Here is a 19,190-nt window from a genome sequence, read left to right as displayed (position 1 = left end):
AAGAGAAGATGTAGATTATTTGAAAAAAAGGTGTTGTTTTCTTCTATTTAAGTATTCAAGTGACACTGCCATTATTTGTACTGAGTGTCCTTACAGTTAAATATTTATTTAATCATAGGATATTGAAGCCAGAGGGTATGTTATGGATGATCTAATCTAAATTAGTTATTTTATGTGGTTTGTGTGTGTGTGTGTGTGTGCGCGCGCGCGCGTGTGTGTGTGTGGAGACAGGGCCTTGCCCTGTTGTTCAGCCTGGAGTGTAGTGGCACAACTATGGCTCACTGCAGCTTTGACCCCCCTGGGCTCAACCCGTCCTTACATCTTGACCTCCCAAAGTGTTGGGATTATGGGAGTGAGCCACCACACCTGGCCTATGCTTTTATTTTTTATATAAAGGTATTATAATTGTAGCATAGAAAGTTTAGAAAATAACATTTATTTTAAAATATTCATATATTTTTTTTTTTTCGGAGACAGTCTCACTCTTCGTCCAAGCTGGAGTGCAATGGCGCAGTCTCAGTTCACTGCAACACCTGCCTCCCAGGTTCAAGTGATTATCCTGCCTTAGCCTCCCAAGTATCTGGGATTACAGGCACCCACCACCACGGCCAGCTAATTTTGGTATTTTTGTATTTTTAGTTTAACCATGTTGGTCATGCTGGGCTCAAACTTCTGACCTCAGGTGATCTACCCACCTCGGCCTCCCAAAGTGCTGGGATTATAGGCAAGGGCCACCGTGCTCGGCCCGCATATACATTTAGATAGTGTATTTACATAGTTTACATAATGGTATATGTACATTCTTCTTTCCTGTGTTTTTACTAACTCTCATGCAAGCATCTTCATGTTATTTACAGACATGTACTTATCATCCATATAATATGGATGTACCTTTACATATACATTTGAATAGTGTATTATATAATTTAAATAATGGTATATGTACATTTTTCTTTCCTGTGTTTTCACTCTCATGCAAGCATCTTCATGTTATTTATAGACATATACTTATTATCCACATAATATGGATGCACCTTTACTTAGCTATTCCCCTGTTACTATTCTTTAGGTTGCTTCTAGTTTTTTCTACAACTATAAATAACATTTTTGTCCATGTGGCTTTTTCTTCTTTTTGTTTTTCCTTTCTGCAGCCTGTTTTACAAATGAAGACAGACCTAAGCTAATGAAAATGAATGTTTTTCAAGGGTTACAACTCAGATCTGGACTCTCGTGCTGATGCCCTTTCCATTATACCATAATGGTTGTTTTCTATAATTGAAAGACTACATTGATTGAAAACACTTTATGTATCAGCTATCTTAGCCCATTTTTGGAACAAGGCAAGGTAGACATAAAATATAAATTCAAGTTAAAAATTATCTAACCCGTCTCCTACCAAGTTAACAGTTTTATTTTGTAGGTACTTAGACTCAAATCAGTAACCTTCCAGTTTCCTATTGTTAATTCTTTTCCCCTTCTGCATAATAATTAAAAGAAGGCTGAATGCTTAGCTTGTAGATAGTTGAGGAATTGATGTTGTGAGAACACTGACTATATCTAGATTAACTTCTGCAACAGCCCCTAGAATACTTCATTGTACCTAGTCCCTACCTATGCTGTGCATTTACAGAGAAACCTTATGGATTGTTAGCCAAACTGAATAGAGAACTACTCTTTTTTTCCCCTTTTCTTTTTTTCCTTCTCTTTTTTTTTTCTAATTTATTTATTCAAGAAATAGTTACTGAACACCGACTAAGTGTTAAGCACTATTCTAAGTGCTGAGAATTCAGCAGTAAATAAAACTGACAAAAATCCTTGCTCTTATGAGGCTTATATTCTTGTGGAGGAGATAGGCAAAAAATAAATTGTATAGTATATTGGAAAATTATGTGTTATTTGGGAGAATAAAGCAAAGAAGGGTTGTAGGAGTGTTGTTGGCTTGATGTTGCTTTTTTTGTTGTTGTTGTTGTTGAGTCGGAGTCTTGCTCTTTCGCCTAGGCTGAAGTGTGGTGGCACAGTCTTGGCTCACTGTAACCTCCGCCTCTGGGTTCAAGCAATTCTCCTGCCTCAGCCTCCTCAGTAGCTGGGATTACAGATGCATGCCACCACACCCAGCTAATTTTTGTATTTTTAATAGAGATGGGGTTTCACCATGTTGGTCAAGCTGGTCTTGAACTCCTGACCTCAGGTGATCCACCCATCTTGGCCCCCAAAAGTGGTGGGATTACAGGCGTGAGCTACCACACCTGGCCTGATGTTGCAGTTTTAAGTAAAGTAGTCAGGAACATATTCACTGAAGACTAAGCATTCAACCTTCTTTTAATTATTATGCAGAAGGAGAAAGGAACATTTGAGCAAGATTTAAAGGCTGTGGTTGATTGAGCCATGAGAAATACGGGGGAAGAAAGTTCCAGAACAGTGAGCTTAACAGACCGTGAGGCAAAGACTCAGCCAGGTGTGTTGGAGGCCTTGTAAAGACAGCAAGGTGGCTACTGTGGCTACAGTGGAATCAGTGGTGATGAAGAAATTAGGTCAGGAAGATAAGACAGTGCCAGATTGTTTAGGATTTATAGGCCATTGTAAGGACTTTGAACTTTACTCGTATTAAAGAGGGGACCATTATGGGAGTAATTTAAGAAATAGAATAATACAATCAGTTTATATTTTTAAAGGATCACTCTCTCTTCTGAGTTGAGATTAGACTGAAGCCAGGCAAAGGTAGAAGCAGGGAGACTAGGTAGGAGGCTACTGCAATAATTCAAGCAAAAGATGATAGTGACTTAGACCACAGGCAGTGGTGGAGGTACTAAGTAGTGGTTGGATTCTGTGTATTTTTTTAAACTTGTTGTTTTTGAATAATTTCAAATGTTAAAAAGTTACAACAGTATTACAAAAACCTTCTGTGTACTTTTCACTCAGATTCCCCAGTTATTAACATTTTAACATAAAAATTTGCTTTATCTCACTTACTGCTTTCTCTACAGGCACTCACACTTTTTATTTCTGAACTGTTTGAGCATATGTTACAGACATGCTGCCCTATGTGGTACTTTGGTGTTCATTTCCTAAAAACAAAGATAGTCTCCTTATACAGTTGCATTAGTCAGCTTGGCTGCCATAACAAAATACCACAGACTGGGTGGCTTAAACAAAGAAATTGATTTTCTCACACTTCTAGAGGTTGCAGAGTTCAAGATCAAGGTCCAGTTTGGTCTCTGGTGAGGGCTCAGGGCTCCTTCCTGGCTTTGGTCTGTCACACAGACCAGAGTACAGTGGGGCGATTGTGGCTCACTGCACCCTCAGCCTCCCAGGCTCAAGTGATCCTCCCACCTCAGCTTCTGAGTAACCAGACTACAGTTGTGCAGTTATGCCTGGCTAACTTAAAAATTTTTTTTGGAGAGATAGCACCTTACTGTGTTGCCCAGGCTGGTACCAACCTCATAGAGTTGTGGTGAGGATGTAAGTTAATATCTGTATCCTCTTTAAAACAGTCCCTGGCATATATAAAGTATTAAATAAATTAAAAATTATAGGCTGGGTGCGGTGGCTAATGCCTGTAATCCTGGCAGTTTGGGAGGCCCAAGGCAGGTGGATCACCTGAGTTTTAGACTAGCCTGACTAACATGATGAAACCCCATCTCTACTAAAAATACAAAAATTAGCCAGGTGTGGTGATGCGCACCTGTAATCCCAGCTACTCAGGAGGCTGAGGCAGGAGAATTGCTTGAACCTGGGAGGCGGAGGTTGCAGTGAGCCGAGATCGCGCCACTGTACTCCAGCCTGGGCGACTACCTCAACCACTTTTTTAAGACTCTGTCTTAAAAAAAAAAAAAAAAAAGTAAACCAAACAAAAGAAAAGGCAGTAGGCTGGGCACGGTGGCTCATGCCTGTAATCCTAGCACTTTGGGAGGCTAAGGTGGGTGGCTCACTTGAGGTTAGGAGTTCGAGACCAGCCTGGCCAACATGGTGAAACCCTGTCTACTAAAAATACAAAAATTAGCCAGGCGTGGTGGCTGGCACCTGTAATCCCAGCTACTCGGGAGGCTGAGGCACAAGAATCGCTTGAACCTGGGAGGCAGAGGTTGCAGTGAGCTGAAATTGTACCACCGTACTCTAGCCTGGGTGACAGAGTGAGACTCAGTCTCCAAAAAAAAGAATAAGGCAGTGAACAAGAGAAATTCAGTCTTCTGGGTGCTTATAATCCAGTGGGGATACAGACAAGTACACTACAGGGTGATAAATGCTATAGTAGGTAAAGTATAGGGTGCTTAAAGACCACAGACTTTAAGCATCTTCCCAGACTACCTCAACCACTTTTTTTCATTCCTCCAGAATTTCCGAAGTACTCTGACTAGAGTGGAGAGTTTACATTGAGGAAAAGTAGTAATAAAATAGTTTGGGGTGGTTTGCAGGAAGAAGGAGAGATTTAACATGGGAGTGGTCAGAAACTGACATGAGTTAAATTTAAAATTTTGGACGTTTTCCTATGGATGAGTAGAAAACCACGGAAAACTGTTTAGGATGAGTTATAGAAAAGGAAAATTCTGACGAAAAAGAGAAAACAGAAGGTAGCAGGGTTTTTGGCAATTGTGAGTAATTCATTAAAGATGGAACTTTGAATTTGAGGGGGAAGAAATGAGACTGGAAGAGAAGGCAGGATGCAGATCATAAAGGAAGCTGAAGTGTTTCCACTTTTTCCATTGAGCAGTGTGAAATCATTGACAGATTTGATATGAGAAATAATTAGATAATTTTGCATATTTGAAAATGAATTTGACTCCCACTTCCCTACCTTGCTCCCCTGTTAAGATAGAAATGGAGATTAATTTATATCCTGCTCCTGAATGCATGTAAAATTTATACAAAAATATCTTCTATAAAAATGATTCGTAATCTCTAGACTTAATACCTGGAGATGTCTTGAGATATAAAATCGCATCCTTTGGGCTGTGAGTTTTTTGTTTTCTCCAAACAAATCTGATCTTTTCTTTAAAAAAAAAAAAAGGAAGGAAGATAAAAAAAAAAGAAAAGAAATAAATTTGGCAACAATATAGGGAGGAAATTTAAGGGGAGCAAGTCTAGGGGCAGATGCCTAGGAGGCTGTTGCAGGAGTGGTCCAGGTCAACAGTAATGAAACCCGGAAAACAGCAATAGTAGGAAGGGAAAGACAAGAGGGGATAAAGTTGAGAAATATTATTGGAGACAAAATTGGCTAGAGTTTGGAGATTTATTAATGGGTGTAGGGGGTTAAGGAGGAGGAGGAGTCAGAAAGAATTGCTAAAATTCTGACTAAAGAGTAGTAACAGACAGAAAAAGAGGAAGGTGATTAATAGAATAATAAGGCCGGGTGCAGTGACTCATGCCTGTAATCCCAACACTTTTGGAGGCTGAGGCAGGCGGATCACCCGAGGTCGGGAGTTCGAGACTAGCCTGGCCAACATGAAGAAACCCCGTCTCTACTAAAAATACAAAAAAAATTAGCTGGGTGTGACGGCGCATGTCTGTAATCCCAGCTACTCGGGAGGCTGAGGCAGGAGAATCGCCTGAACCTGGAAGGCAGAGGTTGTAGTGAGCCAAGATCGCGCCATTGCACTCTAGCCTAGGCAACAAGAATGAAACTCCATCTCAATAAATAAATAAATTACAATAAAATAAAATATTAAAATCAGCCGGGTGGAGTGGGTCATATTTGTAATCTCAGCACTTTGGGAGGCTGAGGCTGGTGGATTCCTTGAGGCCAGGAGTTCAAGACCAGCCTGACCAACATGGAGAAACCCCGTCTCTACTAAAACTACAAAATTAGCCAGGCATGGTGGCATGTGCCTGTAGTCCCAGCTACTTGGGAGGCTGAGGTGGGAGGATCACTTGAACCCAGGAGGCAGAGGTTTCAGTGAGCCAAGATCGTGACTGCATTCCAGCCTGGGTGACAGAAAAAAAAAAAAATTAAAATCAAGCTCAGGGTGCCTCGGAGACTTTGAAGTGGATATGTGCATTGACTGGTAAAGGGAAATCCAGGCTTGATATCTACAAACGTGGGAGTCATTGATACATTGGTTGAAGTAGTTAAAGCAACTAGAAAGAGGTGATTATGCTGATAGCATTCCATTTGCTGTGCATTAAGCCCTATCTTAATTGTTTTACATATATTGTTTTATTTAGTTCTTCTAACAATCCTGTGAGGTTGTCATTTTACAAAGGAAAGCAACATAGAGAAGAGTTAAGTAATGTAAAAGACTCCAAAGCTAACAAGTGACAGAGCCAGAAATGGAAAAGATTGACTTAAAGCCTGAAATCTTAAAACACTATGCTATGAGTAGAGAAGAGTGCTCAGGAGAGAATCCTGGAGAACATCAACATTTAAATAAGGATGATCACAGCCAGACTGGCTACCTGTACATGATTCTAGAGGAGGACCTGGAGAGGTAGGATGAAAACCAGGAGAGTGGTTAAGACAGAAGCCAAAGGAGAAAGTACTGTGACAGATTATTCTGTGTGCCAAAGCTACAAAGAAATAACATTTAAAAAAAAAAAATCTCCATTGGGTTTAGTAAATTTAATTTATTAGTAACCTTGAAAATTGGCGTTTGAGTGAACTATTGGCAACATAAATGAGATAACATAATTTTTAAAAAGCTCTTAGCATGGTAGTTTGCATATTTTTTAAGTGCAATAAAAGAGTGGCTCCTATAATTATGGAGTTAATGGGAGTTAAAAGTGTAGACAGCATACAAAACTCTTTCAGACTCTTCACACTAAAAGGTCTTAACTAACATTAGGCAAGGAAGGAAAGGCTAGGGGTAACCTAAGGTGGTCGCAAGAAAACTTTAAGATAGGAGAGACGTGTATATACCTATGTTGAGAGACAGCCTGAAGGAATACAATGTAAATATATAAATATAAATAAGAGGTGAGGTGTGGTGGCTCATGCCTGTAATTCCAGCACTTTGGGAGGCCAAGGTGGGTGGATTACCTGAGGTCAGGATTTCAAGACCAGCCTGCCAACATAGTGAAACTCCATCTCTACTAAAAATACAAAAAAATTAGCTGGGCATGGTGGCAGGCACCTGTAATCCCACTTACTTCAGGAGGCTAAAGCAGGAGAATAGCTTGAACCCGCGAGGTGGAGGTTACAGTGAGCCAAGATTGTGCCATTGCACTCTAGCCTGGGCGACAAGAGTGAAACTCTGTCTCAAAAATAATAATAATAATTAATAAATATAAATAAGAATCAAACTAAAATACAAGAAGCAAGGATAAGCCAGGCGCAGTAGTTCATGCCTGTAATCCCAGCAATTTGGGAGGCTGAGGTGGGCAGATTGCTCGAGCTCAGGAGTACAGGACCAGCCTGGGCAACATGACAAACCCTTGTCTCTACTAAAAATACAAAAGAAATTAGCCAGGCATGGTGGCATGCCTTAAGTCCCAGCTTCTCGAGTGACTTGAGGTGGGAGAATCACCTGAGCCTGGGGAGGCTGCAGTGAACTGTGATCGCACCACTGCACCCCAGCCTAGGTGACAGGAGTGAGACCCTGTCTCCAAATAAACAAAAAACACAAAAAAAGAAGCAAGCATAGTTAATGTAGTATAATGTTCTCAAGGTGTGAATAGAGTCTAGGAAACAGTACGTAGTGGAAGGATTACTCTTTAATAGGAGTAATGCTTTTTACTAGGTAAATTGATCTAGGTAAGTTTAAATGTGGATACATTTTTTTTTGACAAGATAATTTCCATCTAATGACTTTTGCCTTCTCTGTGAAACACCATATAAGCTTATCTCCTGAGAGTGAGAAGTGATGTGGTAAAGATTCGGGCCTGACAAGTGGTTAAAATTCGAAATACTTCTTGAGAGAGGATGCTGACTAAGCACATGTGGAGGGTCCAGGTGAAGAAGGAGACTTTTAATTTGTATGATTTAAATTTTTTTTGTACGATTTTTCTTCAGCAGAATCCAGCAGCAGAAATAAAGGTGCAGTAAATGCAGTTAGATTGATCCAAATTTGGGATTTGATTAAGTACATGAGATAGAAGGCTAAATTAGAGAGGAGAAGGACAAGGGTATGAGGGTTTTAATAAAATATTGGTTTAAATAATGGACAAAAACTCTGGAATTGGTGAAGAATTGAGTACTAAGAAGAGAATGTAGAATTAGAGAAAATAAAAAGCTGAGATCTTGATGAAATTAAAGAACAAGTATAATAGGAGTGGGAGATTGTGATCAGAGGAGGAGATTTTTAAATGTGCAAAGGAGTGGTTCTTGAAGGTCACTGAATATGAAGTCAAGGAACTGAGAGACAAGAAAACATGGTAGATCATCCATTTAGACATTGAAATTACCCAGCATAATAATGAAACTTAAGGTGACTTTGCTCAGGGTTCCAGATAGTACATTGATTGGGCCTTGTCGTGAGCCATTGACAAACTTAACCAACTGGGCGCAGTCGCTCACACCTGTAATCCCAGCACTTTGGGAAGGCCAAAGCGGGCAGATCACCTGAAGTCAGGAGGTTGAGATCAGCCTGGCCAACATGGTAAAACCCCATCTCTACTAAAAATACAAAAAAATTAGCTGGGCATGGTGGCACACACCTGTAGTCCTAGCTACTTGGGAGGATGAGACAGGAGAATTGCTTGAGCCCAGGAGGCAGAGGTTGCAGTGAGCTTGAGATTGCGCCACTTCACTCCAGCCTGGACGACAGAGTGAGACTCCATCTCAAAAAAAAAAAAAAGAAAAAAAGAAAAAGAAAAGCTTAACCTAGATGCGTACATAGGATCGTTATTATTTTGCAGGACATTCGTCTAGTGATGAAAGCAGCAGCAGAGCCTCCCTCCAGTAGATGGGAAGACTAAGATGTATCTGAGTAGTATCTGGATTGGTTGATGGGGAGGAGGGTCTATCTATAATAAATGTTAAGCAATTTGCTTAAGGTCACAAGAATTTGATTACAAAGCCCATGCTCTTTCTATTAACCTTGGTATTTCCGCAACAAGTTGAGCATGTTCAGCTCATTTTTTTTTTTTGGTCTTCCCAGATGTTTGAGACTATAATTTTGTTTTATTTTAGCTTCTCCAGAGTTACTGGGTCTTTTTTTTAGTGCCAAACATCTACAAAGTGAGGGAGAAATCTCCTTGAGGAGTACCTTGAACAGAATCTTAACCTGAAGTAGTCAGGGTTTTTAGTATGTTTGGTAAACTGATCCATTAGTTCATTTGCTAGTTTATCCATCCATCCTTCCTCCCTTCCATCCATTAGTTCATTTGTCAGTTTATCCATCCATCCTTCCTCCCTTTCATCCATGTAATTACATTTATCTTTTTATATCCATGTAAGAAAAAAAATACCAGTTATAGTTTGAGAACACTGTATTTGGAATACGTTGAAATAACTGTAAATTGACTCATTTGGTTTTATTTATTGTCTTTTGTCATCTCCAGCTGCATATCCCCACCGTTTGAATCTCTTTTACCTTGCCAATGATGTCATACAGAACTGTAAAAGGAAAAATGCAATCATATTCCGTGAATCATTTGCTGATGTACTTCCTGAAGCAGCTGCTCTAGTGAAGTAAGTAAATCTTTGTTGCTCTATGGGATCTAAACTTAGACAATTTAGAATTTTAGTTTCTTTACCCATTAAGAACTGTAATAGTTGAACATGCTTGAAGATTGAAGGATAATTTGCCTAAATGGTTGATTATTACTTTCTTGTTAACACACACGTCTTTCTTTCTCTTTCTCTTTCTTTCTTTCTTTCTCTTTCTCTCTCCTCTCCTCTCCTCTCCTCTCCTCTCCTCTCTCCCCTCTCCCCTCTCCCCTCTCCCCTCTCCCCTCTCCCCTCTCTTTTCTCTTTTGTTTTTGAAACAGTCTCGCTCTGTCACCCAGGCTGGAGTGCAGTGGTGCGATCTCAGCTCACTGCAGCCTCCGCCTCCTGGGTTCAAGCAATTCTCCTGCCTCAGCCTCCCAAGTAGCTGGGACTACAGGTGCGTGCTACCGTGCCCAGCTAATTTTTTGTATTTTTAGTAGAGATGGGGTTTCACCATGTTAGCCAGGATGGTCTTAATCTCCTGACCTCGTGATCCACCCGCTTCGGCCTCCCAAAGTGCTGGGATTACAGGCGTGAGCCACCGCGCCCGGCCATGTTTTTCTTTTAAAAACTCTTTCTTCTGTTTTCAAAAGCTGGTCTCCTGTTTATCCTTACTTGACCATGTATGTCTCCTGGTGATAATCTCTGAATGTGCTTCCTTCTAACTACTGTGTCTGTTTTGTTTAACACATTTAATTTCTTCTGAGTCTTACTGAAATTTTTTTCCCTCCATGAAATCTGTAAAGAGAAATGGAAATTATTTCCCAACGTCATACTCGCAACTCCATATTGATTTAACTTCATTTTTAGCGGTAGTTGGATCCAGCACTTCCCACAGTGTATTCCTATGAAATGATCAGAGGAAGAAGGGTTCTGTGCTCAAATAAGTTTAGAAAATGATCCATACTACTTTTCCTTTCCTGAAGATTCAAAGTTCACATTACCATATCAATAATTTGATTTATTTTTGGGGCTTTACAATGCTAATTTCAAAACAGCATTTCCTGGCTGAGCACGGTGGCTCACGCCTGTAATCCCAGCACTTTGGGAGGCCGAGATGGGCAGATCACAAGGTCAGAAGATCAAGACCATCCTGGCTAACATGGTGAAACCCTGTCTCTACTAAAAAATACAAAAAAATTAGCCAGGCATGGTGGCGGGCACCTGTAGTCCCAGCTACTTGGGAGACTGAGGCAGGAGAATGGCATGAACCTGAGAGGCAGAGCTTGCAGTGAGCCCAGATTGTGCCACTGCACTCCAGCCTGGGCGACAGAGTGAGACTCCATCTCAAAAACAAAACAAAACAAAAACACAGCATTTCCTAAACTCTGACCATGGGCCCTTCTTTTTGAATGCCTATTGAACATCCCCACATTCGGGGAGAATTCTGGTGTATATACAGTACAAGCTTATATCTCATCTTTTTTTTGCCCTGTATTAATAGTATGTTCTTTGTGTTGTATCCGTATTTGTAAATTGTTTTCTACAAGAGACACATAGTTACAGGATAAACAATATATGTAACAATATATAAACAATTATATGGAACAACCATAATAGCTAAATGCTTCCTCAGATTATGTATTTATTATCATTAACCCATTTGTTAGTATTAACCCAGTCAGAACTGAGTGATCTTGTGAAACTATGGAATATATTGAAAATAAGAAATAAAACAAAAGAACTGACTGATCCCTCTTCCTTCCTTAGGATTGTTAACTTGAAATGTCTACCTTGCTATTAGAAAAGATTAAAATATGGTACTACTTGAATGTACTAAGTAAACAAGTACATAAAATAATAACACCTACCATTTGTTGGATATTTATAATTGACTAAATATTATACAGAGTGCTTTATCATTTAATTTTGAGAACAACTATACCGTGGGCACTATTGTTACACTAATTTTTTCTTTTTTTAAGATGGAGTTTCCCTCTTGTTGTCCAGGCTGGAATGCTATGGCACAATCTTGGCTTACTGCAACCTCCGCCTCCTAAGTTCAAGCAGTTAGGCAATTCTCCTGCCTCAGCCTCCCGAGTAGCTGAGATTACAGGCATGCGCCACCATGCCCAACTAATTTTGTATTTTTAGTAGAGATGGGGTTTCTCCATGTTGCTCACACTGGTCTCGAACTCCTGACCTCAGATGATTTGCCTGCCTCAGCCTTCCAAAGTGCTGGGATTACAGGAGTGAGCCACCGCATCTGGTCTTGTTACTCTAATTTTAAAGAGGAAGAAACTGTGACTTCGAGAGGTTAGGTTAATTGCCTAAGCTCTAAGAGCTACCTGGAGGCAGAGAGCCAGATTCCCACTTCAGGCTATCTAAATCCAAAGCCCATGTTCTTTGCCACTTAACCACTAATCCATGCTGCCTCTTTATATATAAAACCCAGTATAATTGTGAATAAGAACAACAATACACTAGAGTTTCTGCTATAAATATCACTGTAATATCTGTAACTTAGCCTAGTGTTTCCTAGACTTGAATTTCATGACCTATTTCATGGATTAATATATAGTCATCGACCTTTTTTTTTTTTTTTACCATGTAAAGATATGTTTAAAAACAACTACTTTGTGTGTTACTACCATTATTTCATGGAAAACAGTGAGAAGGACATAATCTTGGAATAAAGTACGGTTCTTAAATTAAAACCTTAAGCCCCCAATAATGTTTTAACTCAATGAAACATGTCTTCAGAAACCTGTAGTAAACATCATATGTAATGATGAAACAAAGCATTCCAAGACAGAAGTCCTCCATTATCATTACTGTTGATCATTATGCTGGAGGTTCCATTTATTTAGAGATGAGTGAATGAATAAATAGGTCAAGTGCAGTGACTCATGCCTATAACCCCAGCACTTTGGGAGGTCGAGGCAGGCAGATCACTTGAGGTCAGGAGTTCAAGACCAGCCTGGCTAACACGGTGAAACCCCATCTGTAGTAAAAGTACAAAAAGTAGCTGGGTGTGGTGGTGCACACCTGTAATCCCAGCTACTCGGGAGACTGAGGCACAATAATTGCTTGAACCTCGAAGGCAGAGGTTGCAGTGAGTTGAGATCATGCCTCTGCCCTCTAGCTTGGGCGACAGAGCAAGACCCCATCTCAAGAAAAAGAAAAAAGGAGTGAATGAATAAATAAAATGCATTTAGAAGAGACAGAATTGTCATTACTTGGAGGTAATATAATTATCTACATCAGGTGGGCTGGGCAACCCTTTTCTATAAAGGGTCGATAGTTAAGTAGTTTAGGCTTTTTGAGCCGTAGTATCTCTGTCACAGCTCCTTAACAATGCCATTCTAGCATGAAAGCACCAAACTACAGAAACAAATGGGTATGGCTATGTTCCAATAAGAATAGGCAGCAGGCCAGATTTGGTCTGAGGTCCATAATTTGCCAACCCTTAGCCTACACAGAAAGTCATGATGATCAACTAATAAGATAACTCAGCTAAATAGCCAGATTCAAGTTGAACATACAAAATCAGTAGCTTTCCTATGTATGCCAGCAGCAACTTATTTTAAACTGTAATTAGGAAGAAAGATTTATTTTGCAAGACAAAAAATAAAAGAAAAACCCCACCCAAGAATAAATATAAGAAGTATGTAAGGCTTTTATAAAGAAAATTTTAAAAATTTAAAGGATATTAAAGAAGATCTGGATAAATGAAGATATATATATATGTATGTGTGTATATATATGTATATATACATATATATGGGGTTTTTTGAAGGAAAAGATTTGGTATTGTTAAAAATACATTTCTTTCCTAATATGTAATTTATACTCTGTAATCCCAATCAAAATCTCAATAGGATTTCCTGTGGAAGGATAAATATCCAAGGTAATTTTTTTTTAAGAATAGTAAGGTTAAAATTCCCTACCAGTTATAAAATATATCTTAAAACAATAAACAGGAATGGAAGATTATATTAGTGAAACAGAATACACTCTTGCTTATAAACAAGTTAATTATAAATTATATGGTAAATCAGAGGATATTAAAATAAGAGCTTAATGCCAGGTATGATGGTTCTCATACCTGTAATCCTTGCACTTTTAGGAGGCTGAGGTGGGAGGATCACTTGAGGCCAGGAGTTTGAGACCTGGGCAACATAGCGAGACCCTGTCTCTACAAAAAAATTAAAAATTAGCCAGGTATGTTGGCATGTGCCTGTAGTCCTAGCTACCAGGAGGCCAAGGCAAGAGGATCTCTTGAGTCCAGGAGTTCAAGACTGAAGTGAATTATAGTCATACCATGGCACTCCACACTCTGGCCTGGGTGACAGAACAAGACGCTATCTCTGAAATAAACAAATAAAGGACTTAAGTATTCCTTAAACAGCCCCATCCTGACCACCACTTCCACTTTTAAAACTCACACCTGTAATCCCAGCACTTTGGGAGGCCAGGGAGGGTAGATCACAATGTCAGGAGATCGAGACCATCATTCCTGGCTAACACGGTGAAACCCTGTCTCTACTAAAAATACAAAAACAAAAAAATTAACCGGGCGTGGTGGCGGGTACCTGTAGTCCCAGCTAGCCGGGAGGCTGAGGCAGGAGAATGGCATGAACTCGGGAAGCAGAGCTTGCAGTGAGCCGAGATCACGCCATTACACTCCAGCCTGGGTGACAGAGCGAGACTCCATCTCAAAAAATAATAATAATGAATGAATAAAACAAAATAAAGCTCTTATTCACAATTCTACTATAAACTGATTTCTTTTCTGAATTTTTTTGTCTTAACTTAAGGCTGTTTTGAGTCCTTTAATTCAAGGAGGGCAAATGTCTAGAAGTTCCTGGCAGGTAATACAGATGAGTAAAGTAGGTTGAGTATGAGAAAAAATCCACTTAAGAGGGACAGCAGTTACTCAGTCCTTGGCTAATGGCCATGAAGAAATGTGAGCCCAACATTAACATACGCTGCCAAACTTTTCTCACTTTTAAACTAGGACAGAAATTTGGATTTTTATATGTGTGACATTGTCAGATTTAAAAAATAATATTGCTGACAAAACACATTTGGTTATCATATTGCACCATGGGCAACTTATTAGGGACATTAATTTTATTCCTTGAGTCCCTTTAAGGTGTTTATTGATTTCACTTGATTAAAAGTTGGTATGGGGTGGACTCACGGCCACATGTTAAAAGAGATGCCCAAAGAAGGGAAAGTAGGAATTTCAGATAAGTTGGGAAACTATTTTCTCTAGTACTTATCTAATTATTTCAGTTCTTTTTATTAAATTTCAGTTTATCTTTTGTATCACTGGTTGGAAATTCCATGGGCTGGAAACCTGGAGATTGTATTTTAGATATACTAGTTATTATTTTAAGAAAATATGTATGTGAGAGGGAGGGGTAAAAATGAAAGTTAAACCAACCTGATATTTGCCATTTGTGTCCTAGAGGTCCTAGCTAAGGGACAGAAATGCCAGTTTATCTGAATATACATCACCGTGAGACCAGAATAGTTGAAACTTTAATTTGAAGCACAGGGAAAGTGTTTATGAATGTCAGAGTTGATTTACACTTGGGAAACTGTGGACTACTCTGCAACCAGCAATGACTTCAATAAGTTATATATAAATTATGGAAGAATCCCTTTAAGAACTGAGGGTTTGCTTGTATTGTGTCAGGATGGTGTAAGAGTAGGTATATCTTTGATGTGGGTGGAGCTTTCCAAAATCCTGTCCCTATCCCAGGTGTTCGTAAAAGGCAATTATTTGTGCTTATACATTTTCATCTTTAATTGAACTGAAAAATGAATTTATGCTAGTTGTTGTATAAGAGCTTAATGTGATTTTATTGACTCTCAAGGGTGTATAGAGAATTATATGCATGATCTTTTTTGGGAAAAGGTGTCATGACAGATTTTGAGGAAATAATGAGCTTGGTACCAGTTAAATACCCATAATCTGAAAGTTTGAAATCCAAAATGCTCCAAAATCTGGAGCTTTTTGAGCACCAACATGACGCTCACAGAAAATGCTCATTGGAGCATTTTGGATTTCAAATTAGAGATGCTCAACCAGTAAGGATAATGCAAATATTCCAAAATCTGAAAACAAACTTTTTTTTTTCCTTTTCTTTTCTTTTTTCTTTCTTTCTTTTTTTTTTCCCCTTGAGACAGAGTCTTGCTCTTGTTGCCCAGGCTGGAGTGCGATAGCGCAATCTCAGCTCACAGCAACCTCCGCCTCCCAGGTTCAAGCAATTCTCCTGCCTCAGCCTCCCAAGTAGTTGCCACAGCACCCAGCCAGTTGAGAATTTCTACTTAAATGTTATATGTCCATATTCAGTTCAGAATGCCTGAAACAGTAACACGCCTTACTTTGTGTAAAGTCCTACTCCTACAGTTTCAATTTATGTGAAAATATGTTCAATATAAATTGAAAATTGCTATATAAATGGTAACTAACTTTGCAGATAAGCAGATTGGATTTTATTATTTCTTCTTTTTTTTTTTTCTTTGAGATAGAGTCTTACTCTGTCGCCCAGGCTGGAGTGTAGTGGCACAATATCGGCTCACTGCAACCTCCGCTTCCCGGGTTCAAGCAATTCTCCTGCCTCAGCCTTGAGTGGCTGGGATTACGGGCGCACGCCACCACGCCCAGCTAATTTTCGTATTTTTAGTAAAGACAGAGTTTCACCATATTGGTTAGGCTGGTCTCGAACTCCTGACCTCATGATCCACCTGCCTTGGCCTCCCAAAGTGCTAGGATTACAGGCATGAGCTACCGCACCTGGCCCAGATTTTATTATTTCTTTCTACAAAATGAGAAAAACTGAAGTCCAGAGCAGTTAAGATACCTCCCAGAGGAAAATGACAATTTAGTGTAAGTCCTGGGACTAGAACCCAGATTTTTCTGACTCTTAGTCCTTTATTGTTTCTGTTCTGCCAAATAGCCCTCCTAAATCTAACTTACAATTTTTCATTTTATAACAGCCCCTTAGTAATCTTAAATTTTTCTTTCTTATTTCTTAGTTACCAGGGACTGATTCTTCTGTTAAAGTTTCTTCCTCCTTTTCTCTCTGCCTTTTGATTTTCTGTTATTGTTGCTCTGTTTGATACATTAATATTATATCCTGCTAACTAGTTTCCCAGTTTGTTACCTTTTTCATTCACTTCAAACTACATACACATAGACGTCCAGAGATACAATGGTTTAAGACCATAGTCTCTGGAACCCAGTGTGCCTAGATTTGAATTCTGGCTCTGCCATCTGGTTACTCTATAACTTTACGTAAAAAAAAAAAAAATTAGTTTCTCATCTGTATAATGAATCCAATAATAGTACCTACTTCATAAAGCGTGGAAACTAAATGAGTTAATAATATATATAAAGGGCTTAGAACAGTGATTGACGTTTAATAAACAACAAATGTTAGCTGTTGCTACGATGAGGAAGATGACTGTGCCTACTACTGCTATTATTATAATTAACAAATTAGTATTAGCAAGGCATACTCTGAAATCCTTTAAAATATATTTTTACATTGCTTTATGATTTAAGAAATTTCTGGCTGGGTGTGGTGGCTCACACCTGTAATCCCAGCACTTCGGGAGGCCGAGGCAGGTGGATCACCTGAGGTCAGAAGTTTGAGATCAGCCTGACCAACATGGAGAAACCCTGTCTCTACTAAAAATACAAAATTAGCCAGGCATGGTAGCGAGTGCCTATAATCCCAGCTACTCAGGAGGCTGAGGCAGGAGAATTGCTTGAACCTGGGAAGCAGAAGTTGCAGTGAGCCAAGATCACACCATTGCACTCCAGCCTGGGCAAAATAACAACACTCCATCTCAAAAAAAAAAAAAAAGAAAGACATTTCCTTCCATCTTTATTATTTTCTTTGATTCTCAAATCAAATATATGATATAATTAGGGGCAAAGATTATTATCCTCATTTTACAGATGAGGATACTGTTGATAAAATAAGTCATATAAAACGACTTGAAGATAGGAAACTGAACATTAAAAAATAAGAGAAGGCTGGGTGCGGTGGCTCATGCCTATAATCCCAGCACTTTGGGAGGCCAAGGCAGCAGTATCACCTGAGCCCAGGAGTTCGAGACCACCCTGGGCAACATAGGGAGACCTCATCTCTACTAAATTAACTGGGTGTGGTGGCATGTGCTTGTGGTCCAAGCTACTTGGAAGGCTGAAGCAGGAGGATCACTTCAGCCTGAGAGGTGGAGGCTACAGTGAGCTGTGATGGTGTCACTGTACTCTGCCCTGAGCAACAGAATAAGACCCTGTGTCAAACAAACAAAAAAAAAAGGGATGCCACTTAAAGACTTCTACAGTCAAATCTCAGTCTTCCCATCCTTACCACCAACTCTCCTAAATCCCAGTAATGAGCCATTGCTCTAGCCAGACGCTCATACTGTATATCTTAATATAAGGGTTTATGAGTTTTTCTTCATGGAGTAGCTCTTCCTCCTTGGGAAGCAGCAGAGCTTAGAAGTTAAAAATGCAAGGTTTGGAGTCAAACTTGCAAGGTTGCATGGGTTTCAATCCTAGATCTCTTACTTGGTAAAGGAATTTATTTAACTTTCTCATGCTTCAGTTTTCCCATCTATAAAATGAGAATAATAGTACAGTTTGTCTCTTAGGGATGCTGTGAGGATTAAATTGGCTAATATATGTAAAGCATTATAAAGGAACATGAAAGTACTCTAAAAATCAGTGAACTAAGTATCCATCTCAAGAAGTTTTAAAAGAAGAGCAAAATAGCCCAAGAAAGGAAGGATATAATAAAATAAGAACAGAAACTAATGAAAAAAAAAAAAATACACAGTGAGGTACTTTCACTGTCAAATTCACAGAAAGAATAGAATAGTGTTTGTCGGGGACTGGGGTAGGGGGCAGGGAATGGGGAGTTATTGTTCAATGGGTATAGAATTTCAGTTTTGCAAGATGAAAAGACTTCTGGAGATATGGATGGTAGTGATGGTTGCACAGTATGAATGTACTTAATGCCATTGAATTGTACACTTGAAAATGGTTAAGATAGGCTGGGTACTATGGCTCACACCTGTAATCCCAGCACTTTGGGAGGACAAGGCGAGCAGATGATGAGGTCAGGAGTTTGAGACCAGCCTGGCCAACATAGTGAAACCCCATCTCTACTAAAAATACAAAAATTAGCCAGGCATGGTGGCATGCGCCTGTAGTTCTAGCTACTTGGGAGGCTGAGGCAGGAGAATCACTTGAACCCGGGAAGTGGAGGTTGCAGTGACCCGAGGTTATGCCACTGCACTCTAGCCTGGGTGATACAGTGAGACTGTGTCTCAGTAAATAAATAAATAAATAAATAAATAAATAAAAAGTTTACAAAAAAAAAAAGAAAGGGTGGGCGCTGTGACTCACGCCTGTAATCCCAGCACTTTGGGAGTCTGAGGCGGGTGGATCGCTTGGGGTCCGGATATTGAGACCATCCTGGCCAACATGGTGAAACCCCATCTCTACTAAAAATGCAAAAATTAGCTGGGCGTGGTAGCGCACGCCTGTAGTCCTAGCTACTCGGGAGGCTGAGGCAGGAGAATCACTTGAACCCGGGAGGCAGAGGTTGCAGTGAGCTGAGATCGCCCTACTGCACTC

The 19,190-nt window shown here is 39.7% G+C and overlaps 1 protein-coding gene across 10 annotated transcripts in view; it reads left to right on the top strand.

Moving 5' to 3' along the window:
* The window catches only part of RPRD2 (regulation of nuclear pre-mRNA domain containing 2), a 113,525-nt gene that overhangs the window by 45,749 nt on the left and 48,586 nt on the right, over positions 1 to 19,190 (top strand). For all 10 annotated transcript variants that reach the window (XM_037998012.2, XM_037998006.2, XM_037998011.2 and 7 more), the window contains exon 2: positions 9,433 to 9,562. In XM_037998012.2, coding sequence (XP_037853940.1) covers positions 9,433 to 9,562 — 130 coding nt within the window. The remainder of the gene's footprint in view (positions 1 to 9,432; positions 9,563 to 19,190) is intronic.

This window comes from Chlorocebus sabaeus, chromosome 20, assembly GCF_047675955.1.
Source record: "Chlorocebus sabaeus isolate Y175 chromosome 20, mChlSab1.0.hap1, whole genome shotgun sequence".
Lineage (NCBI taxonomy): Eukaryota > Metazoa > Chordata > Mammalia > Primates > Cercopithecidae > Chlorocebus > Chlorocebus sabaeus.
Note: the sequence above shows the minus strand (reverse complement) of the source record. Positions and strands in the feature narration are given on the sequence as shown.